The sequence below is a fragment of the Anser brachyrhynchus genome (assembly GCF_964034855.1).
Source record: "Anser brachyrhynchus genome assembly, chromosome: 3".
Classification (NCBI taxonomy): domain Eukaryota; kingdom Metazoa; phylum Chordata; class Aves; order Anseriformes; family Anatidae; genus Anser; species Anser brachyrhynchus.
This window is the reverse complement of record NC_137696.1, coordinates 83,142,405-83,167,488: the sequence shown is the minus strand read 5'-3', so window position 1 is coordinate 83,167,488 and position 25,084 is coordinate 83,142,405. Positions and strand designations below refer to the sequence as shown.

Genomic DNA, 25,084 nt, shown 5'->3' with positions numbered 1-25,084 from the left:
AAAGAAAGGTTGGACACGATGCTTAGGGACATGGTTTAGTGCGTGATATTGGTGGTAGGGTGATGGTTGGATCAGATGATCTTGGAGGTCTTTTCCAACCTTAATGATTCTATGATTTTGAGTTGGAAGGGACCCATGAAGATTACAGTTCAACTCCTGACATAGGGAAACCCAAGAGTTAAATCATATCTCCAAACATTATACAAATGCTCTTCAAACACCAGCAGGCTTAAGGCTCTGACCACTTCCAGGTGGAGCCTGCGCCAGTGCCTGACCACCTTCTCAGTGAAGACGTTTTCCTTATGTCAGTCAGAACATCCACTAATGCAGCTTGAAGCCTTTCCCTCACATCCTATCACCAGAGAGAAGATCAGCTCCTCCTTCTCTGCTGTCCACCTTTTTCATGAGAGGAAGCTATGTGGTTACCCCTTCAGTTTCCTATTTTCTAAGCTGAATTAGCCAAGTATCTTCAGCTGCCCCTACAAGTCATGTCCTATAGACTTTTCACCATCTTTGCTGCCCTCCTTTGAATACATTCTCAATTTTTTTTGGTACATCTTATTTTGTGGAGCCCTAAACCACACACAGTACTTGAACTGAGGCCACACCAAGTATAGCAGGATAATCACTTCTTTTGATCAGTTAACTACACTGTGCTTAATGCACCCTATGATATATTGGTATCTTTGGTATCAAGGCACATTGTTTACTTGTATTGAGCTTTCCATCAACAATACCCCCCCCCCCCAGCTGCACTCCAGCCACTTGTTCCCTAATTTATGTGTGGAGCCAGGTTTGCACCATTCCAGGTACAGAATCCAGCATTTGCTCTTGTTAAATTTTATATGGTTGTACAATTCTCAAACCTAACAGGGTCTCTCTTTAAGGCCTCTCTGCCTTCGAGGGAATCAATAGCTTCTTCAAATTTCGTAATGTCCACACTAGCACTTAGTGTGCACTCACTGAAATGCATGATATTGGTATCTTTGTAAATATATATGCACAAAGCTTTACTGAGCTAAAATTAAATTTGGTTTTAAACTATGACAATACTCTAAGATACCAACAATACCCATCACCACAGTCTGATCATTTTAAATATATTTTATCCTCACAATACCTCTCTACTATTAACCTGCTTGTACAAAGGGGGAACTGAATCATAGATGCATCGGTGACTTAATCTAAGTCACAAACAAATCTTGGTGCAAAGAGTAAAATTCAGACCATGTTTGCAAGTTCTACACCATGTGGCCTCAGAACACAGAAGCATTTCCAAAAGGAGTTCCCTAATCAGGTCCATAGAACTGCTTCAACAGGATACTTTTGTTTGTATTCAGTCTTAACTTCCTAAGATTTAGTCCAGGAATACAAACACACAGCACTTACACATTTCCCTTGGATTACCTCAGAGCCTCCCAAGCATTTATATCAGCTCCATGCCTGTTTTACACGCCTTCAAGAATTAATTCCTGCTTGAGGCTATTGAAAGAGTTATAGCAATGATTCACCAGAAAATCACTGCATTTCCTTTATTACATTATTAGAAGCATTTTAGATAGGAGCATATTTTAAAATAATTATTTTTAATAGTTCACTGAAGTTACTAAAACTCAGGTAAAGTTTAGGCTGGACATCAGGAAGAGGTTCTTCACCAAGAGGGTGGTCGCACACTGGAACAGGCTGCCCAGTGAAGTAGTCACTGCACCAAGCCTGCCTGAATTTAAGAAGCAATTGGACTGTGCACTTAGTCACGTGGTCTAAAATTTTGGGTAGACCTGTGTGGTGCCAGGAGTTGGACTTGATGATCCTTATGGGTCCCTTCCAACTCACGATATTCTATGATTCTATGAAAGTTAATGTCACATAAGTTTGGTTTTGTTCCTCTCCCCCCCCCAAAGCTAAGGTCACATATGATCTACAGAACTAGATATGGAACAGTGTCCATATTCCCATACTTTTAAAAAACGCTTTTAACAGTACCACAGAAATATTTTATTTCACCACTTTATTTGAAAAAAAGCTTGATAATGATTTCATTCCAATTATTTAAATGGCACAGCATGACAATATCAAGCCAAAAAATATTGTGTAAAAATATTCACTTGTACTCTTAGAACACTAAGAATCTATCTGTACTAAGATACTACAAATAGTGTATTTCTGAGTAATTACTGAAATTCTTAACTTGCTAAGTAATTCAGCCTTCAAAGTTACAATATGCCCAAGGCTGTAATTATCCTTGGGAAATATACCAATCCTCATGCCCTAGTATTTAATTCAAAGTGTTTTGCAGGGATCCCATTTCATCGATCCTGCTGACAAGTTAAACGAAGTTTGTAAATAAATCTAAACTATGCAAGCATAACTAACTTTTTTTTTTAAATGTAAATCAAAATAAAACTGAAAAAAATCCCAGCCCACTACCTCTATAACTACAATAGTTATAGGTGTTTTTGATGCAAGTTTCCATTTTTAATTAAACAAGTTAATAGTTTTATGAAATCATAACTTAGGGGTGATATCTTAGCTCAAGTCAAATAAATACAAGATTCCCCACTAAGGTGAGCGAGGTCAGGATCGTCCTGTGCACCTACCTATACAGGCAGATCTGTTTCCAAACAGACTTACAACATTTCTGCTTTGCCACATCAGGTATCTATTTCCACACCACCCTACATCACCTGGTTACCTACACTTACTGCAATTTATGCTGGTTATATGTTGTTCTGTGGCACCCTCTATGAGCCCTCAATCAAGAGCTCAAACATAAATGTGACAATAGTTCTATAATGAAAAGGTAGTCAGATATCTACCCCAGCATCAAATGAAACGTGTTCAACTTACCGAAGTCAGATGAATTCATTTCTACTAGGTTTTCCAGCCTGTATATTTGCTGCCTAATTAAAAGGATACAAAGGTTTACAGTACTTGTTATAGGCAGAAGTTATTTACATACATTTTAGTAAAGTTTTAAGTATAACAGAGAGAGGTAAGAATTATTCTTTACTTTGTATTTCTGAATAAAGCTTACACAAACATAACCTGGGAGATAGTATTAGTGGAAGACTACAAGCACATCTAAATATGTAGGCATGACAATATAGTTTTTTTGGTTGTGAGACATAAAAGAGTAACAACAAATATAAAATTAGCTAAATAGTAGGGAAAAACAAACACAAACCCAAAAGCCATTCCCTGTAAATGATCTTTCCATAAATGTAACAACTTCATATTTCATCACAAAATAAACCTGAAAGTTATCCCTCATGGCATACACTAAATTCATCTCTGCATGAGCACTAGGAAATTCTGCCACCAGTTTTTCCTTCTTCCTCCACAGACTGGTCTGCTGCTTAATTTGAGCACAAAGGGTTAAAGGCAACAATTATAGCAGAGTAAAAGAAGCGTCTCTAAAAAAGTTAAAACTTAATTCAGTTTTGGGGCAGACGAGGAGGAAGAGCATTTTTAAGGCTGCTAACTGCCACTGAAAATGAAAATAAAGAATAGCTGTAACATCAGTAAGTACTCGGCCATATTCTGCAGCAACTGTTATTTTCAAGTGGTCTTCAAGCATAGTCTCCAGAGAAACAACATGGTAATAAACTGAATACATGAAAAGCACAACTGCATAAAACAGACTGAAAGAAAATGTTGCTTAAACTGAGGAAGGAGCTCTCTGCCCTATTCCTTATAGTGTTAAAGCAGCAATTACTGAAAGATTCAAAAGCAGGATACTTGGATCCAACCCAGATCAAGTGTTCTTAGGAAAAGAAAACCACTTTGGAAACTATTAAGAGCTCACAAGGATCCAAAGAATTAGGTTCCAACCTGCACACTAAAGGGCTACCACATGTTAAAGTTACCTCCCTTAGCCCTTCCTTGCTTGCATAAAACCATATCAGCTACCTAAGATTGAAAAAAACCTCAAATGAAAGTAATCAAAACTCAATTTCTGTGTGAATTTTTCAGTAATTTCAACCACATAGAAAGAAAAGAAGTCTAAAACTGTAAGACTTCAAGAGGGGTGTGGTAGCCAAAGGTTAAAAAACAGACAGACAGAAAGGAGATGCACAAAAAAAAGGCTCTCCACTAAACTGACAGAAGATGTAATACAGTGGGCTCATAAAGTAAATCCACAAATGGGGCATGACAAGCATAACAAAGATGTCATCAGTTTAATTAGGCATTTTAATTTCATTTTGCATTTGCACCTCAACGACTGATGCTCATTAGTTGTTACTCATTAAATCATTTGATTTGCAGATAAATATTTGCAGCTAAACTGGTACTTCTGTTTACTAATCAAAGATACATTGTCTTACAATACACATGTAAACAGTTAAATATCTCTTTGACTCACATCCTCAGTCACAAAAAACTACAGGTAAGAATTCTTTCTACTATGCAATTACTGTTTTTAATTTGTAAGTGTGCTGTATTATATAGTTATTTATTAAAATGTTAAATAATCTTCAATATTGTGGACACAAGTGAGAAAATTACTGAGTTGCCATTAGCATGGATTTGAACATAGATATTATCTGTACTTGGTAAGTTGAACTGTTCCCAGCTACCTTGTTCTCAAGAATCAGTATAACTTGTACTTTCCACATATGATTTCCACACTGGAAAAGGGAACTTTCCTGCCTTCAGTTGTCAACTGGTCCATAAAGGAAAGCATTCCATTTTATGACTGGACAAATGAACTGAAAGATAGAAGATCTTTGCAGAGGGACTTCTCACACTAAAAGACAGCTTAGCAACCAAATTCTCACAGCAAAGAGAAATCATCACTGCTACCAGTTCAGTACCTCTGAAAACATGTACAGTTTAAGAAATATCAACATATCATGCCTTATGTTGATCTCTATTACAGTTAAACGATAATTATTGAGAGGTTTATATTACAAAGAAGATTTGATTTCATTCAAGAAATCAACTCCATTACTGTCTCACCATGAAGTGATTTTATGTTAATTAACAGATCAAACTGGATGCTAAAAGGGATACAGTGTTTCTTTTAACTAAGTTATTCTATCTGCTTTGTTATCATTTTTTTTAAATCACAGTGAAGTAAAACCTTGTGTCAAATGAGTAGAGTTAAATAATACTGTTTTTAATACACTTATCATCTATGCCTTCATGTTTCAATAGCCAGACCCCGCTAATAATGTTTCACATCACACTCTTTGTCATACTCTAAAAGGATGGAAGAATCTACTACAATCAAACAAATGGTAGAATATATCACATATATTTGTAGAATCACACAAGAGCTCCTTTTCCATCCACTCTCTCTGTGTGCTGTACATTCTAAGGATTATCAGTAGCAAAGAAGATTATCAGTGATCTGTGTATTTGCATTGACCAGATTAAACATCTGCATTGAATTAATCACACTGAGTAACTGTATCTGAAGAGATTGCTGAAGCTATCCTAATCCAAACAACTGAAGAAAGTGCTGCATCAAGCATTTAAAATATTTAATTTGCAACCTCCACTCTTCCTTTTGCACAAAAAAAAGGACTTAAGATCTTCAAAAGACAATTTTTAATTATATGCATATCAGAATCTTATTCATGGAAAACTTACACAATTTATTCATCTACTGCTGAAGCTAGAGCCTTCTAAGTTGATCACAACACCGTTGTGATAACTATATTTATCAGTTTTAACTGGTGATGGCTAAGAATTGCTCCACGCTGCTTAGAAACTTATTAATAAATTACACAGTATTACAAATCTGATGCAAGATTTACTTCTTTCCTTAATTCCACCTGTGTTTTATTCATCACTTACTGTAGAGTTACATAGATGTTAAAGTCTTTTTACACACACTGCATGGCCCACAGTCTATTAGGATTTTACTATCAAAAACTTGAAGAGTTTGTTCCATCCTTAAAGTAAACTGGTATGATTACAGAAAGGATTAATCACTAAATACACTAACATCATCATACCTGAGTAATCCAAAGAGAAATCCACAGGATTCAACTAGTGCCATTTCAGTAACCCACTGAAAACCAAACATGTCCACTACATCTTCTTCGTAGTCATTTGGAGCAGGATCTAGTCTCAGCAAAACCCTGTAAAAACAGATCCAACATTCCTCAGTAATAAACCAAAAGAATACAATACCTACTGCTAGCTTGCGTATTACTGATATTTCATAAATATACCAGCAATTTATATACTACATACATGAAGGTGTAGAGTGCTCTCAGAGGAGTGGCTGTTATGCCCCCCCCCCTTTTTTTTTTTTAAAAAACAACATAGCTTATAAAATATGATAAGGTTTAGCTTCAACAGCATAAAAAACATGGTCTAGTCACAGGGCACAATAAATTTTAGAAATAAAGGAAAATCAATAAGATACCACCTTAGAGAGGGGCCTATCTGAGGCATAACATACATACTGGCTTTAAACAGAAGAGGCCACTACATTAGGTAACAGTCCACTGAGAGTTTATGCTTGGAATTTGTTAATGTATACTACAGGCCTAATGACCAACTATAGAACATACATTTACCAGTTTACGGTATACCATTTCAGTTATTTTTTTTTTTTAAATAGAGAACACACTGATAAAAGCATACCAAAAAAAAAAGCACACTTTTAGGTATCTGAATTGATAAGGGTCACAGAATACAACTTCATTACTATAACTTAACCTAACACTAGGCCATGACTGCCCCTTGCTCTGGCTTAAGTAAAGAATACTAGAAATCGGAGCTACTATTTTACTCAAACTGAAGAAAATCAGGCATCTGTATAAAGTGTAAAAACAAGTTTTACCTGAAGTATTTTCTTAATATACCAATTTCGTAAACATAAAAGTATTTCCCTAATGCACTTAAAAAAAGATTTAAAAAATTCACAGCAAGGTGTATAATAAAAACAAAGATTTCAAAAACTATTTCAGAATTTTCCCACTGACTTTCATAAAATACTTCAGACAAATTCATCAGGGCGCAAGAAATGTATCTATTTTAAAAACAAATAAAACGTTGTGGGCAAGCACTTGGTTTTCAATATATTATGCATTAAATTCATATTCTCCCTGAACTATGCACTATTACCAATTCAGTCCTCAATCAGAAGCAAAAAGAGCATCTGCTGAATAATCAGCTCAGTCTCCCACAACATCTGTAGCTCACTTGGTAACTGCCTAAACTTTGCTGGGTTCTGAAGCCTTTAGCAATTAAATCCAGTTACTCCTGTTCTAGGTAATGAAGACAGAGGAGTCCCTCACATGCAAGCTTTTCCAAGAGTTTATAATCCAATTAGATAAGGTGAATAAAGGACACAACAGAATTATCATGACAGCAGTGACTTGGTAAACCTGTCTACATAGAAGCCCCTGAGTGAGTTTTCATATGAAATTGTTTCTGTCATGGAATGCATTTGTTGTCAGTGTGGAATCCACTACCGATACATCCACAAAAACATAGACTCTCTCACTCCTGTACTTGACATTAATGTGAATGAATGTGCTCTGATCCAATAAAGATATGACAAATAAGGTAGGGATTGGGGGAGGCAGGGTTTTTAAACCTCTTTGAAGGCTTTACAGAAAAGCCTGTGGAAGTTAAAAAAAAAAACTAATAACACAAAACATAACACTTGGCAGGAAAAAGCCACAGTAAGTAGGTTCAACAGTACAAAGGAAGTGGGAAAGAAAAATTATGCTTTTTCTGGAAAAACAAGACAACCCCTGCAGGATCAGCAAATTACACAGACAGCTAAGCTGGATCACAGACAGAAAGAAGGTATTAACTAAAGCAATATTTTACAACTTCACAAAAAATACTTACTGGTTACACACATGACTTCTGAACCTTAAATCCAGAATGCATGTAAAGCTAAAGCTTTGAAAAAGATGGTATTAAAGCTCCAAAGTGTACTCCCAGAAGCCTCAGAAAGCTGGACAAAGTAGTTTGTTTCTATTACATGGATAACAGAGAAAGGGCCAGTATCCAGAAGAGCATACAACTGGAAAAAGCAGTGCTGCAGCCTCCACAGAAATGTAAAGGTTCTTGGATACTGTTGCCAAAGCCGATTTTGAAGCATCTGTCTAGAAAAGCTCTATCAAGTCTGCAACAATATCTAAAAATAAACTCACAAAACTAGGGAACTGGACAATGAACACTGATCAAAGCAGAGTATCAAAGAATTGCTCTCCATGCTTCGGTACACCACAAAGCTGATCTCAGGATCATAAAAGCTGAAGAATAAACTCATTTGGAAACCCTGTCAGCATTTCAGTACCAAACAACAGCGGAAATAAATTTAATATTGTTTTAATATGCTGTAATTCAAAAAAAACAAACCAACCTACCTCTTAAGAGACCCACTTGCTAAGTAAGATTCTGCAGGGAAGATTCTTCCTCCACTTTGGTTGTCGAAAGCACAAGAAAAACAAGAAGGCTTTGAGTTCTCATTCTCCACCTCCATTGCCATCTCCAAGCTTTCAGTGAGAAGCGGGGGTGTGAAGGAAGCCATGAAGTCATCGTCCATTGTTTCCATCTCTTCCAGAAAATAAACAGATGATATTAATTAATTAAGACACAACAACAACAGTATTTCTTATGATAAATTTCTCATTGTTACAGCTCTCCATAATCCTTCAGGTCAAGCAAGGACAACATCAGCTTAACCACAACATCAAACTAAGAGATACCACCACAAAAAGACACTCATGGTTCCATGCCCTGCCATGTAATTCTGATTTGTGCAACTTCATCTTCCCCAGTGCCAACATGTTCAGGAAGATACATCATCAAAAAGCTAATCCTAAAAAGAAAAAGATAATTCGTTTTCTTCTGGTTCAGCTCTATATATTGACTAGTTATGATGGGGTCAGACTAGCAGTAGGGTAAAATAAGTGGAGGGACGCAGTACAAGGAAAGGAGAATGGGCAAGCTACTTTCAGCAACACTTTGTTCTGTGGCCAGAGCAACTGTACCAAGAAAATACATCATGCATTGCAGGCTCCCAGTTGTCCACATCTTTAAGGAGATATTACAGTTCAAGTTCCTTCTGAGAAGCAATAAAGACACATCGCAGAATAATTACTGAACCTTGAAATGCTGAAGTTATAAGGCTTAGAAAATGACTGATTGCTACATAACCAACATTGAAAGTTTCTACAGAAATTCTGACCTCCCAGAAGTCTGACTGAGGGACACAGAAGCAAAAACAAAAAGGGAAACCACATCCAAAAGAAGCACACTGCACCCTCAACACTGGTGAACGGGTTTACACAAGACAGTGGAAGAGTAGAACTTGGCAAGAGATAACACTAAGTTCTACAAGGATAAAAAGGTAATGTAATTAAGGTTATTAACTCTAAATAGTTTTTAAAATAGTCTACATTAAGTCTCATGGCTGGCAGGTTTTGGTACTGTTCTCGCATAAGTCAACTCACGCTGCAGCCAGAGGATGGTAATGCAGAAGCTGGACTAGAAAGGAACTCAAGTTAAAAAAAACAAACAAACAAAAAACAACACAGCTGAGTTCCTGTCCCACTTCCCTTCCTCATTCCCACTCCTGCAGAAACACGTAGGCAACGGGACGGCCCCAGCTCAGCCCCACCGCGGGTTTCCAAAGCAAGCCGGCTGCGTTCCAGGCATCGGCAGCAAGCACCGTAACGAAGCACACGGAGGCAGACACGGCCCTTGGCGATCACAGCTCACAGCGGCCCCGCTCCCCTCCCGCCACCTCCCCGCCGGGCCGTGGCCTCGTCCGGGCCGGCCCTGGGCCCCGCGACGGCTGCGAGCCCGCAGCAGCGAGGCAAGAGGCCGGTGCAGCCAGCAGCAGCCGGGGCCGGGCCGCTCGGTACCTGGCAGCGCCGCCGCCATCCCAAGGGCTCCGCGGCGCTTTTCCGTACGGCCCGCGCGGCTCCGCCGGGCCAGCGCTGCGCAGGCGCCGGGGCGCCCATTGGCCGCCGGCTGCTCCTCCTCTTCCTCCGCCTCCTCCTTCCCCTTCCCTCGTTTCGCTTCTCCCCGCCTCCGGTTACCTGGCCTCAGCCGTGGTGTGTTGGGGGCGCCCCGCCGCTGGTGGCTGGTCACGGTGCCCGGCCTGCGCCAGCCCCAGCCGCTTCCCGTTGGTGCCCGTGTTAGTGCCCGTGTTAGTTAGTGCCCAGCGGGCTCCTCAAGGGGCCGTGGTCACATAATCACAGAATGGCTCGGGTTGGAAGGGACCCTAAAGATCACCCAGTTCCAACCCCCTGCCGTGGGCAGGGACACCCCCCACCAGCCCAGGTTGCCCAAAGCCCCATCCAGCCTGGCCTTGAGCACCTCCAGGGATGGGGCATCCACAGCTTCTCTGGGCAGCCTGTGCCAGGGCCTCACCACCCTCTGAGTGAAGAACTTCCTCCTAACCTCTAATCTAAATCTACCATCTTTTACTTTAAAACCGTTCTCCCTTGTCTAATTATCCAATTGAGCGAAGAGTCGCTCTCCATCTATTTTATAAGTCCCCTTTAAGTACTGAAAAGCTGTGTTAGTGCCCAATGGGCTCCTCACTGGCTCGTTTCTCAAAATTCAGTGGGGGCAGCCTGCCAGATACTCGTCCCTGCCCTCCAGCTGTTGGGCACTTCCCCTTGGTGACCACAAGCCCTCCGCATTTGCTGTTTGCTAGGCCTCCCTGGCATGGGGCAGTTGTTTCTGGCCACATCTCGTCTGAGACGACGGCCTTCTAGTGAATCCCCCAATCACGCTGCCACTTATAAATCTTCCAGTATGTAAACAATCTGCTTTTTCTGATTCCTCCTAGTGTAGCTGTCAAATTTCTATCCCAAAACCTCATTTTCCTCCTCTTTTATTCTCTGCCACCTCACCGTATTCGTCCCCATCCTTCCCAACAGCAAGTGGTCCCAGTCTTTTCTGATGCCTGACAAACCCTTATCCATCCCCGCCATGTGGGTCAGGCGCTGCTGCTGGCTCTAGATGAGCAATTTTCATCAAGCATGGGAAGTGTTTAGTGCATTTGAAACCCAAGCTGGGCATTGCTGTTCTCATTTACCAAAGTCCTCATTGGCTGTGGCAGTAACACAAGTGTAGGGTTCAAGGAGAAAGTCCCAAAGCCTCTACCTGGCCTAACCTAGGTTAAAATACATATTGTGTACTTGGTGGCTTCTGGGTCTTTTCAATATTTATTGCATTATTTCGTGTGTTCCAATTTCATTTCATTTCAAAATGCTTTTCCGGTTTTGCTTGTGTGTGTAAATTAGCAGCGGTGCCTGAAACTTTTGTTCCAAACAAGAAAGTTACTATAAAAAGTTTTGCCATTGCTGCTACAGCTCGCTGTGAAAACTCTCTTGCGATTAAAAATGCTTCGTTTGCTCTTGTGTATGCAAGAATCCCTCATTTCCTTCTCTAAATTCCTGTCTAATTAAAAAAACAGTACATCATGGTTAAATAAAACTGTACCCTGGATAACCCTGATTTCCATATGCAGATTTATCTGCACTGACAGCCCCCTCTCCCTCTCTTAGTCTATTTCCTCTCTCTCCCTCTCCTTCTCTCTCTCTCTCTCCCTCATTCTCTTTCTCCCTCTTTCTCTCCCTCTCTCTCTGTCTTTTTGTCTCTCCTTATGTCTATTGCATTGTGCCTGAATAATTTTCAGGGCTTTTTTTTTTTTTTCCCTTCTTGCACGCACATGCTAAAATAACTAGACAAAGATGCAAGGTGTTTGCTGCAGTCCCTGTCTCTAGGAAAAAATAAAACAAGAAAGCTCATGATTGCAATGCCACCTTTTCTTTTCTTTCTTTTTTTTTTTTCCCCACTCATGCTCGGTGATTAAACTTCCCCAGGATGGGGAAGAAAAAAGAGCTGGAATTGAAATAGGGCTGAGGAAAAAACCATTGCAGCAGCTGCAGCCAGTGGTGTCTACTGCCAGATGTGCTAAGGTTCCTGGGCTCCTTGACACTAAAAGGCAGCATAAAAATATTTGGAGACAAAAGCTGCATCCTCAGTGATGATTCTCTTTATTTAACATGGCAGCAGGCACCGTGTGTGGGAAAATCAACATGCTGGATGTTGAATTGGACTTTCCTCCTTTCTAGGATGAAAGGATGTTATCTATCCCGTGCCAAGAGGGAACTGAGGTAAGAGAGCTGATATAGCTCCTGCTTTTTCATCATATATTTTAAGCATCTTTTTTGAAACAATGTATACATAGATGTTTATATATTGGTATGTTTGTATATTTGTGTATTCGATTTCAAGTCAGTAAGTGGTACAGGGTTTTTTTTTCCTGTCTTCACATCAGCCCAGAGAAAGTTAATTCACAATATATATTCAGAGCTTGTTCCGAAGGGTCATTTTGTGGATTTTTTTTGAATACGTTTTTGTTTCCAAAGAAGACCTCAGCAGTGACATCATGGTCGACTGCTGATATTAAAACCGATTTGCAAAGTCTTAAAGAAAAGGCACTAACTTTGCAGTATGAAATTATGCTTAGAGATTCTTAATGCTCTATTTTTTCGTTGCATTCTCAATATGGGAAGTCTTATTAAAGTGATAGTGAGATTTTTTTTTTATTTTTATTATTTCTAGCACAGAAGCGATGAATGCTGCATAATTAAGTACAGTATTTAATTTGGCTGTTGTGAAGCAAAAGAATAAGGTAATAATTTTTATTGTACTAATCAGACTCAAGATGTTCTCTGTGTTAATTGGGTTAAAAAAATTGCAGTACTTATTAGAAATTCTAATTTCACAATGCAGCACTGACAATAAGCTCAGCCAGTGAATTATTCACATCTTTAATTTGCTCTCTTAATGACAGTGTTCTGTAATCAGAGTGCAGAGACTGCTTCCTATGCATTATGTATGATGTTCAGGACTTAAATGCAGGACATTATGAAGCCTCTCAGTGGCTCAGTAATTAGTTTTCCACAAGACAGGGCTTAGATATTCACAGATAAAAGTCTACAGTTGAGATAATGTTAAGGTGGTGACTCATGCTAACAAAAGCAGGGAAGTTCAAATTTAATGCTGAAACTACTCTCCATTCTCACTTATTGTGCTTAGGTGCAGGGGGAGGGGAAGAAAGTCTCCAAAACCAGCCCACGATGGTGAGTACACGTCAGGCAGCCCAAGGGGACAGGCTGGGGTTCATTTCACTGGATATCCCTCTTTTTGGCAACTTTTTTAATTTGGAGGATGGAGGTGAAGTTGTGCTTTGTGGCTTCTTTTTTAAAGGTTGAGCAAAGAGCAATAATGTACACACCATCAGAGGCAGACTGTCTATAGCAGAGACTCCATGTATTTTAAAATTTTGGGGTTTATCTGAAGCACAAACGTTTGTAACTTCTGTCAAATGGCAATGTTTTGAACAGGAGCTACTTTGTTGAGTGCAGAAACTTTGAGAACACCTGATGCTCGCTATATTGCTGTTGTACCGTTCTCGGTTGTCATGGTCTGTACTGTATATGCATTTTACAAAACATGTTATTTTTCTAACAGTTCAGTTCTCACCATCCAAAACATGATATAAAATTCAAGTTAGTTCTTTTTTATTTTTTTATTTTTTTCCTTGTGTCGTTTGCTTGGTGTTAAATCAGATGATTTAAATGTAAGGAGTTTGCACAGTTTTGCAATTTCCCTACTTATATATGCTGCTTACTGTAGAATGAAACCCGGGAATGTTGAAATGAAGTTGGAGAGTGTTACTTTTTCATACTTAGTGGCTTGTCAGACTGGCAGCCTTACATTTATCCTGAGCTCTCACAATAGAACAACCATAATTTTTTATTGGAAACAAAATAGGCTGACTAGAAGTCATTTAATTATCTTGTGTACTGCTCTGAAGTAAACATATTCTCATGCAGTGTTTACAGGATTGTTATTCTCATGATTAAAGATGATCTACCATTAAAAGTTTTAGACTTTAAAAAAAAAAAAAAAAAAAAAACCAAAAAAAACCATACAACCGAACAAAACCAAACAACAACAAAACCACCAGGAACGACACAAAAGATCCCACTCAATAGTAAGGTACAGATACAGGGTTAAGAATTTGGGGTACATCTAGAATTTTGAAGGAAAACAATTTCAAGCTAATTCCTTTTGAAAATTTCCATCAAAGACTACATCTGGAATTCCATGTTATTAGCAGCTGTTGCTAATGTTGTCTGGCTCTAAGGCCATGGAACCAGTTAATAAGTCACAGCTCTTGGCAAGCAAAGTGCTGTATGGTGCTAGATGTTAGATTAGATGTTATGTTTATGCATAGTCCAGTCCTGAAAGTAATTATTGTTAAATTGTTGAATAAAGAAGCTGCAGACTAGATCAATGTAGCTAGATGATCCATAACTAAATGATTGCATCATAATCCAGCTGATTGTCTTTATGAAGAAGTTGACTGAGCCGTTTGCAGAACATGACGTTCATTCCAAGTCAAGGTCCCACATCTAATTACACTGATGTGTGGTATCAGTAGCATGCAGCTGAGAAGGACTCCAAGCATGTGTCATGCCCACCCCCTCACTCTTCCTTCAAAGCCAGGATCAATAACATTTATCTTTCTTAATGGATGCTTGCTGACTTTCTCCTTAAAGATTTGTTATGATTACTTACCTAAATAATCTGTTCCAGTGTTTCACTAGCCTTGCCATTAGAAAGTTTTTCCTGATTTCTGATATGAAACTTAACTTGCTAAAAGTTACTTGCAACTGCTACTTTTTGCACTGGGGTTACAGGGAATTTATTTTCCTCCTTGCAGCAGACTTTTGCATATTTGAGATCCTTAATCATATTCTCATTGCGTTCTTCTCTTAACAAATCCCAAATTGTTCTTCCTTATTGAAAGATCAGTTAGTTTTCTCTTGTAAGTCAGATCACTATTTCTTGTTGCTCTCATCTGAAATGCACTTCTCCAGATTCAGGCATGATATTACAACTGTTATATAATGAATTTCTACATTTTCATTTAAGTAAAGGTAATATTCTCATTTTTATTTTTAAGGAAGGCTTAACAATATGACTTTCATGTTACAGGTGTAATGGTATTTGTTAATCCAAGATACAATCTAGAACAACATGAAAAGATGCACTGTGTGTTTGAATAAGTTTTTAGTTCACAGTTTTATGCTCCAACGAGTATCCTTTAGGGATAAATTATCCAATAGCCTTAACTCTCATGCTGAGTACCTGGCTTTGACCCGATTAATCATGTCCAGATGTGGGCCATCATACTTAAAGCGTAAAATCCTCAGTGGATTGTTTCAGAGTGCAGAAGCACTACTGAAGTGTCAAAATTTTAGACTGTGCCCTGTGCCCTGCTGTAAAACGTCTTGGTGGCCAGAAGTTAAAATCTGAATTTTTCCACATATTCCCAGTTGGATTGGACAATCCCAGTTTGAAACAATAATAGTATCAGGTGAGAAAACAATTTATGGAAGTAGCAAGGGCATTGGTAGCAAATAGATATTAAGGTAGTGCAGCAAAAATGAGTGGTATGCTTTAGATTAAAAAAAAAAAAAAAGGCTAGAAAGTTAGCCCATTCTAACTAGGCTAACAAACTCATTTTACATCTGAGTTGTGTATGTATGAAAGAGCAAACTGTGGTTTACCCAGGCTGTTGTGGTAAAATGAAGGTCAATTCATTTTTAATTCTGTGTAAGGAAGGGCCCACTATCATTCCTAGGTCAGAGGAAGACAGTTCATGCATGCTTGAGTTTCTGTGGAATGGCAGGAGAACATCACTTCTGAAGCCACCATGGAAGGGACATGACTGCAAAATTAGAGATGACTTGGTACTTACATGATACTTACAGGGGATCAGCGCTAATGTATACTGATCATGAAGACATAGTGGCTATCGAAAAGTTTAAGGGCCCTTATGTGATTGCACAGGTATCTAATTCATATGTTTGGAATGTAACGCTTTTACTGTCCTCTTACTTCCAGTGCTTAGGAATATCACAAGTTTTTTTTGAGTGTTCTGATTCATATTTCTGTACTTGTTCTAATATCAAAAAGCCAAGAAACTATTTTTAACTCAGTGCAATTCTTATTGATATATGTAATAAAAAGTTGAGGAAAATCAACACATAATATATGTACAGGAGTGCTATTTTCTGCTTTATTTATATTGCTCCAGGATCAAGCACCATTATAAATATTAGGTTCTGAAGTGGTATGATGATTTAAGTATTTCCAAATGTCTTCTCTTAATCTAGCCTAGTAATGCAGTCCTTTCACATGCATAATTCCCATGAAAATCAGTGGGAGTACGACATTGTAGAAGGAATAATGGATACATACGTCAGAGTGTCTTCCTTTTGAGTCACCGTTTTAACATGGGTGACAAAGAATAAGGCTAAGCAAAAGAAACAAATATTCAGGGTGGATAGAAAGTGAGTTATTGATAATATTTTGAATTTCAAATTTATTTGTTTCTCCACTGAAAGGTATAAGTAAATAGAATGACAGTAATTAGAATATCTGATAGAAATCTCAAAGGCATTTATGTTTACCAGTGTTTTCCAGGAAATATTGCACAAGTAAATCATATGCATTCCATTCTGTAAAATTCCATATAATTGACTCAATATGAAGAATACCAACCTATATATAAACCCATGTATAGGTTTTATAAAGTACAATAGTGATAAATATTCATACTATAATCTCAGTTTGGGCTTTTTTGCAAAGTCAAACTAGAAATAGCATAAATGTGCTGTATGAGTTCACATATTCAATCTTCTATAAAATGTAAATCCATAAAATATTACAGTTCTTATCTACATTCATAGAAGGCCAGAAAAAATAGCAGTAAGGATACTTAATACTGCACAAAAGCACCTTGCTGCTTCAAAACAGCTTCTCTTCTGTCTTGTCATCTGCTCATATTTTCTGTACTCTCCATGTCCAGTGTTCTCTTTCAGTGTTCTCTGCAACTTGCTCTCATGCTAGAAATTATTTTAGATTGCTCCTTAAAAATGATTGCTCCAGCTTCCATTGTTCACTTGCTAAATTTTCAGCCATTCTTCTCAAACTTTTCCCCATGCTTTGTATGAAGCTCAGGAGGCTTTTACTATTCCCAAAGCATCCCTCCTTAAAACTCCCTTTTGTTATGTTGTTACGAGTTGGCAACAGTTAGGCTGCTGATGCCCTTGAAATCTCTTCTTGTCAGACTATCTTTTTTCATTATTTTCTCATAGTATCCCATTTCTTGTATCTCTGTGTTCAGATTGTAAGGTCTCTAGTGAAAACATGTTTTTTCCTGTGCTTGTAGAGAAAACCAGAAGGAATCTTAGGTTCTGTCTTAATACAACAAATAATCACAACAGTAGTAATACAAATAATGCACACTGCATGGTTATTGAAATTGCTACTCTTGATTCCTAGTAATACAGACAGACTTTCAGACTTCTAGCAACTTATTTGCAATTGAATTCCATCTGGATCCTGGGAAATTGTTAGGTTGGTGCAGTAGGAAACTAAGGAAGAAAGGGACTGAATACAAGCAAAGCAAAACTTATCCTCAAAATATTTCAGAGGGTTCAGTGCTCTCTGTTTATTATCTGTGCTTCTCCTATGTAATACTCCTTCATCAAAAGGATACTAGGCCCAATAACATTTGTGCTGGAAGCTTTTCATCTCTTGGGTACATTAATTGGTTCCTACAAGACATACTCTGTAGGTATGGCTGAAAAATTTTATCAGTCCAAATGCAGACTGAGGGTTGTTGTTATTATTAATATTATTATTTGTTTGTTTATTTATTTATTTTCCAGAAGAAACAGCTTTGGCTGAGAGCGGCTGTGGTGGAGCAAAAATTCTCTCTAGAAAGGAGAGACCATAAAGTAGGGTGGGAGCATCATGGTGCAAAGAGGGGTCAGGATGTTGAAAGGCAATGCAGCTGGTGAGCTGGCTGGCAGAGGGGTCCATGAAGATAAAGACAGATATGGAAATGTGACTGAAATAAGGAGGACTCTTAGAACCATGAGCTCTCGAAGATAAATGTGTGCAGGCATTAAAATCAATGTCGGGCTGGGAGAGGACTATAGGGACCAGGGAACATCGACAAGGAGGAGTCTGTTCAAAGAGTGTGGTAGAGAAGATGATGCACAGTTGTGGAAGGAATCAGTGCTTTAGAGATGTGGAGAGATACATATGTTCTAGATGTTGGAGGATGGATTTCTGGCCATCTGCATCTTGGTGTACTGTATGTTTGTTGATATGTCTCTGTGGACAATATGAATTTTAATGCAGGTTCTCTCTCTTAGTTTGTCATTAAAGCATGCCAGTGGCATCTTATGCTCATTTCATATGATTTGAAGTCTCCAGAAGGCTTCTAGATACTCTAGGGAACTTGTACAAGACTTGAACAAATGTCTAAAAACAGGTTGGTATGAAGAAGTGTGGAAATTAACAAATGTTTCCAACTGTCAGTGAAATGAAGTTCTGTTGAGCATCTGTCTAGTGAGATTTCCTGAAAAGAGGTAGAGAAAGAGCTGATTTTTAAAATGGAACAGGAACAGTCTGTTGAAGAGGTCATTTAGTATGTGGCCTGACAAAACATCTTTTACACAAAACATCTTTTTATAGCAGTATCGTATATCTAGAATTGCAAGGGAAATTTGTAAAAATACTCATTCTTAAAGAGTTTTGTATTGAAGTCATCAGATTTGAATTGAATTCCTTATTCAATATCCAATTTTTTTTGTTATTTCTTTTAGATCATCACTGCCCTGTTCATCTTTTGGACAACGTTATTATGATTTCCCATTGCTCTGTTTTTTAGAACTTGGTAACAATACAATTATATAGTGCTGAAGCTTTGCTTCATCCATTTGTATTTCATCAGCCATGATATTTATATCAGCATGTGGGATGACATTATCCAAACTGTGTCATAGAGCTACTTTTTAGCCAACTATACTAAGAACATGCTTATAAAATTATTTCCTACTGTCTTTTGTTTGTTTGTTTGTTTTTCCCAGAGAAAAGTGAATGGTGAAGAAAGGAAGTCCTTTTTACCTAGAGGGATTCCGAAACCTAATAGGAACCAGTGAAAATAAATGTTTTAAAAAATGTGAATGGAAATCAATACGGGTTTTCTGAAGATAAGGCGTTAGCCAGTAGATTATTATTACAACTATATATAGATACCACTTTTCATCAGTTGATCGCAAAGCTTTTGCCAAAGTAAATGGTCTTAACCTTCATTTTGCAGATGACCTGGCTACCTAATCTGTAAAACAGGGTTGTAAAATGATGTAATCTTTGTTTTGACAGCAAGCATTTAAATAAATTTGGCTGGAATAGACATTCTGGCTGAAGAGTTGGTAATAGCATACTTGAACATGACTGTACAAAGGAATTATTCTGAAGTATCTATCATGGATTAAAAATGAAAAGTTTTTTTCCTGATAACTGGTATCTAGCCTTCAAAGAGGTAGGTCTATATGGTAACTGAAAATAATGCTACTGTTATAATACCGCCTCTAGATGTTCATGCTATAGTCTGGATGTTATAGTATGTATAGTATGTGTTTCAATATCATTCCTGCAGAGAAAGGTTTTATGAGATAGGAGGTCATGATGGTGTCTGATGACAAGATCTGAAACCTCCAGAGGCAAATTTCTTCCTGGGAAGAAAGCAGAGGAAGCTTGTCCATCTGCCACTGGAGTAATTTTCCACTTCAGAAGGTGCCTTATGTTTCATTCTGTCTACAGTATGTTTAGTAAACACACACACACACACAAGCTGCAAGGAATTATAATTTTCTTGGAGATTTCCCAGGTTTGCTGATGAGAATTTTGCACTGTAGTTTACCAGGTGCACTTATATGACTTAGAAGTGCATTAAACATTAAGTTGTCCTTATTGGCGGTCTGACATGTAAAGTTTAAGTTTGGAACAATGGAATTAGAGAGTAGTGAGAATAAATTGACAGCTGTCTCACTTCAAGCTTAATCTGTAGAAATGAAAATACATTATCATGAAAACTGTACTGGAAAATGTGGTCCACATTAACTAGTGGGCATGAGTAATGAATCATATATAATTGCTTGTTGTATATTCTAATAGACTTAACAGGACTTACCAAAATACAGAAACTGCTATTTCTGAAAAAATGAACATGATACGTATGTATTTTATAACAGATGAGATCTAATAATTTCAAATAAATTGATAAAAGCTGTAAAATTGTGCTAAAATTGTATTTTAATCACCAGTCAACCTTATCCAGTAAAACAACACACCAAAGATATTTTAATTTATCCTCTGCTCAGGCCAAGGAGGTTGTCAATAAATGGCCATGTTTTGTAGACTAAATACCAAAAAAAAACCTCTCTCAGTTCAACAAAGAGTGCAAACACAAGCTGAATCTTCCATGAGGTTGTGGCAGTCCCGCTGCAGAGAAAGTAATGAGAAATGGGCCTCTCTTCTCTCTGTTCCTTTCAGGAAAAAACACATTTTCAAAGGTCTATTGAATGAATGGTATTTGTGTTTCACCAAGGGACTAACTGTAAGCAGCCCTCACAACTCTGAGCATATATAGAGATCACTTTTACACTTTGAAAGGAAAAACTTTTGTGTTGTTCTTGTTGTGTTACATGAGCAAATATGGTTGTAAAAAAAAAAAAAAACAAACAAGAAAAAAAACCGAAGATCTGATCATTTAATTAATTGACAAAAATTAATACTTTTATTCCAGTGTGCTGGACAGCTGCTCATTGTAGCAGCTGTTTCGATAATCAGATATTTGAGAATTGAAAGTAGATTCTTCCTACAATACCATAAGGAAAAGAGCTCCTTTTTGTTCTAAGCATAATGGACACCAGTGACAGTATTGTTGGTTGAAGTGATGCAAATTTTTTTAGACTTCACGTGGGGGAGGTATTAGCCTATGTAAGTTGAATCTTTATTTATTTATGTATGTATTTATTTATTTTTAATAGAAGGTATGATATCATTAAGTATACAGAAATAATCAAAAAAAGGCAAGCAGAAAACTTCCCAAGAGACTTGGTAAAGAGAATAAATGTTATTGCTCTACTGCCATTCAACTTCTTTGGTATTTACCAGTGGAGAACACCTCCATATTGCTCAGTAAATCAGATGGATTACAAAAATTGACCTTCTTAGAGGAACAGAATGGCTTGCAGAACTTGTAGCGAAGATGCAACATATTCAGCCATTTAAAAACAAACAAAAAGAGCTCTTATTTTTTTTTTTTAATTCTGTCTTCAAGTTCTGAATATGCATTTTGAGATACTTCCAAAGTGAAGTAGCTTTCTGAACTTTTATTCTCTGGAAATTGTTTCTTATTTATAAAGTTTTAGAAATCACTTTTCTGATTGCTTTTGAATATTTTGATCTTGATTTTTAGTATTTACTTAAGTCATACATGATATATTCACAAGAAGGGAGAGCACATTTTTAAATAAATATTGCCAGTCATCTTTACTAATAGAATCTTTTGTAAATTAGCACAGTGATATGGCCTTTTTGAAATCAATACCATATCATAATACTTCTTAAAGCAAGCCATTAATAGCACTGAAATCAGCTAGATGTACCAGATAATTGTGGCCACACAAAAGCCACCTATCCATTATGAGTAAACAGTATGATACACACAAGATTTTTTCTGTGTGTGGCCACACAAGATTTTTTCTGACCCTAAAATGAGGGTTAATTAAGCTGATTATGTCATATTTGAAGTGCAATGACACTAGCTAGGGTCTCAAAAATAATGACACTGAATTAACATATTATTATGTCCAAGTCAATACATCATACATGTTAACACACCAGTTAAATTGGTCACAGCTGTGCGCCGACACAGTAGTGCTCACTGCTTCTGGTTCAGGAAGTATCTTGATCCAATCAAGATTGTGGGATATCTTGTGAGTACTCTGCTGCAAACATGAACTGCAGTCATGCTATTTTTGAATAGCAGACTTTGGAAACTCAAGTTTCAAAAGATGCTTCTCAAAATATTAGTTGATATGGTAATGTAGTCGTCTAATTCAGTAGTTTCAACAGTGTTTATGAACTTGCTTTTATTGCAGCTCAGATGTAAAGACTGTTAATAAAGTAAACTTGTCTTGCAAGGCATAGTATGATATAACAGGTTGGTAGGAGATTCTTCTATTTAAATTCACTTTAAGTGGCAATAATAACAGAAGCATTATGATCCATCTCTTCTTAACAGCAGTGCTCTCCAGCTGCTATTTTCAACCTATGTGCAGGATTGTGTGATGGCTTCCAGAGAGGTCCGGTAAATGGAGATAGTGATAAATCGAAAACATACCTTACATCTTAAAACACACACTTAATGTCTTAACAGGATGTTGTTCATGAACATGTTTTGGTACATCTGCTCATCTGTTCCTCCCCTTAGTACAGAGAGGTCAGTTATGTAAGGAGAGGTGTAGGACTGCTTCCTTTCTGGACCCTATATGAATCACCAGCAGTGTAAACCTGTGATGAAAAATAATATGAAGACAACGTAAAGTCCAGGAGATGAACACAATTTTAGTCTTACACAACACAGAATACACACTGTTGCTAGAACATGCAAGGGAAATAATTATTTTTTGCTTATTTTATTTTTGTTATTTTCCTTCCTTTGGCATTCTCTCCTGACTCCTGTCAGAGATGGTGTCACTGAAAGGATGTTGAACTCGTTGGACTTCTGATCTGATCCCAGTCAAATGCTCTAAAGGCAACTGTCTGTGTTATACCAATCAGCTGATCCAAAGGATAGGTAACTAACTTCCTAATGCAAAGAATGACAGTGTGGCATAGTAGCAAAATGCACATTTCCTTATACATTGTACTCTAGATATCTGCAGCACTTTTTGGCAGAATGCTAGCAAGAGTAGAAAATAATTAAAATACTTCTTACCATCTTTTGCACATCTTTTATATGCATGACGTTTGATCATCAAGAGCAGCGAGAACTAGATGGTTTGTCATGGAGAATAAAACTCGTGGAAGTTTGCTGCCTAAATCCCAGAATATAACCCAGGGAATCAGTGCTCTCATAGCTGCCTAAATGTACATGTGCCTTATATTCAGGACATACATATTACGATGATCCTAAATTCCATAAACACTTATATTTAGTATGACCATTTTCTTCTCTTTAATAGCTGGAGATAGAAAAGGGGGGGGCTGGGGGGGGGGGGGGCACTACAACAAAGCCTTCCTCTTTGGAGGTGCCTGAAATGGTTTGGGAGACGTACTTAGTATGCTGCCAGTGCAGGTGGGCAGCACTAAGGCCTGCGTAAGTTTCCAAACGTGGCCATATCTCAGTTTTCCTGTAGCTGGTTTTAGTGATCAGGTTGTAGTCTGAGGGGAAAGACTGGAGAAGGGGGTGGGTGGGTGCTGGGCCTGTTGGTGCTGAGCCACTGTGAGCCAGGAATGCCAAATTTGTAGGGCAGGGGAGGATCAGAGAGAGGGGCTGATTGCACTGCAGAGGGAAGGACTGGTGTACTGGTCTATTGGTATACCTTGAATAAGAGATTTTTGGTTTAAGAAATGGTTCTGTAAGACTAAATGCACCCTGATATCCTATGGGTTTATATTTGTGAACTGTAGTTTTAATTGAATAATACTCAGACTGCAGTATAAACTCACTGTTTATTAAACAAGAGAGGATCAATTGGAAAGAGAGGAACTGCTAAGTAAAGGTTGTGTTCACTTCATTCTCTTTTAACTGGCTGACTCCCTACCCAGCTGCCTGCTTTTACAAAGTCTGTAGGAATGTCATATCTGTGAGACCTTTTCCTGTGCATTGAACTCAGATGGAATTGGTTACTGGGAGTGATCAAGAGGAGCTGAGCAATGCAGAGACCTATAGTGTTGTTACAGTACTGATTTTTTAGGAAACCATGTGAAAAGGAACTTGTCTTTGGTCTTTGGTCCAAGGAGCTTTCTGTTCTCTCGGAATCTACAAAATGCTGGTAAGCCTGGTGTCTTAGTAAAGACATGGTGTTTCTTTCATTTAAACTCATTTAAATATACTCATTATTTCTTGTTCACAGAAGTCTGATCCATATCCTGAAGAATCAGGTCAGGTGCCAGGCTTCTAGGAGTAACAGCTTCCAATGGAAAGCTATTACAGCTTCTTCTCTCTCCTCTTACCCTAAAAAACTCCACTGCGTACTCTGCAATATCTCCTCATTCTTCTCCATTCTTCTTTTCTCTATTCTTGTATGGACTATAGTATTTACTCTTTTACCCTTTTCTCAAACAATTGTTTTATGATGGATTATTAACACTTCCCTTGTTTCAAATAATCCACTCCTTTCCCTCAATACTTGATGGCAAAAAATTCAGAAATTATTGCTAGTGAGACATTTTGTGTGCTTTCTAAAAGCATCACTTTTAGTTTTTTTTATGCTTTAGAAATCTTTAGAATTTTTGGTTAAAATGATGTCATTTCAGGTTATCTCTGTGTCATCAATTTTCTCAGTCTAGGAAAATAAAACAAATAGGAATATGTCTAGCAACATGAAGAGATAAATAGTAAAAAGTTGACAGTTGGTAATAGTATTTTGCTAGAATCATCTTTGATAACAACTCCTTTGATACCTGTTATATGTGCCCATGAATAGCCACTGAACTAACACAACACATCTGCTGCTTTGGCTGAATTTAAATATTCTGATCTGATAACCTTGTAGAGAAATTTGCCAGTCGCCTAAAAGTGAAATTCACTTACCTGTCCTGACCCATCAAAGAAAACCAGACTCCACGCATCCAAAAATATATGCCAGTACATCCAAATGTAGGACCAGATTTTAAGTGTTGACTGTTTCTGTATTGCTATGTTTTATGTAGAAGTTTATGATTCAGAGTTAAAGAGTACTTAAATTATACAGGTAAATGTGCAGGTACTGCCTACAGTGTAGCTCTAGAAAAAGCAGAAATGACTGTTTAAAAATAGATATACTGATAATTGCACGGACAGTATGTGTAGATATTGTAAGTAAGTAATAAAAATTTACATGCAAGACCTGTTCACATTACAGATTCTTCACATTTGCTAGAAGTCTTTACCTAAGGAATGCTTAAGCAAGTGTTCCTTTTACAGTATCACAGG

General features: G+C 37.8%; 1 protein-coding gene and 1 long non-coding RNA gene across 4 annotated transcripts in view; one reads left to right on the top strand and one right to left on the bottom strand.

The window, feature by feature from the left end:
• The window catches only part of MMS22L (MMS22 like, DNA repair protein), a 97,824-nt gene extending 87,825 nt beyond the window's left edge, over positions 1 to 9,999 (bottom strand). Inside the window, exons 1-4 of the mRNA XM_080586468.1 lie at positions 9,846 to 9,999; positions 8,343 to 8,532; positions 5,964 to 6,089; positions 2,848 to 2,900 (exon numbers count right to left, since the gene is read on the bottom strand). Of these exons, the coding sequence (XP_080442594.1) occupies positions 2,848 to 2,900; positions 5,964 to 6,089; positions 8,343 to 8,532; positions 9,846 to 9,864 (388 nt within the window). The 5' untranslated portion in view covers positions 9,865 to 9,999. The remainder of the gene's footprint in view (positions 1 to 2,847; positions 2,901 to 5,963; positions 6,090 to 8,342; positions 8,533 to 9,845) is intronic.
• Positions 10,000 to 11,069: 1,070 nt separating this feature from the next.
• LOC308192662 overlaps positions 11,070 to 25,084 on the top strand; it is a 161,898-nt gene continuing 147,883 nt past the window's right edge. The window contains exons 1-2 of one of the 3 annotated variants that reach the window (XR_013948973.1): positions 11,070 to 12,113; positions 13,042 to 13,085. This is a non-coding gene — a long non-coding RNA (uncharacterized lncRNA). Of the gene's footprint in view, positions 12,114 to 13,041; positions 15,392 to 25,084 lie in introns of all 3 variants that reach the window. The other 2 variants (XR_013948974.1, XR_013948972.1) reach the window with 2 other exon arrangements.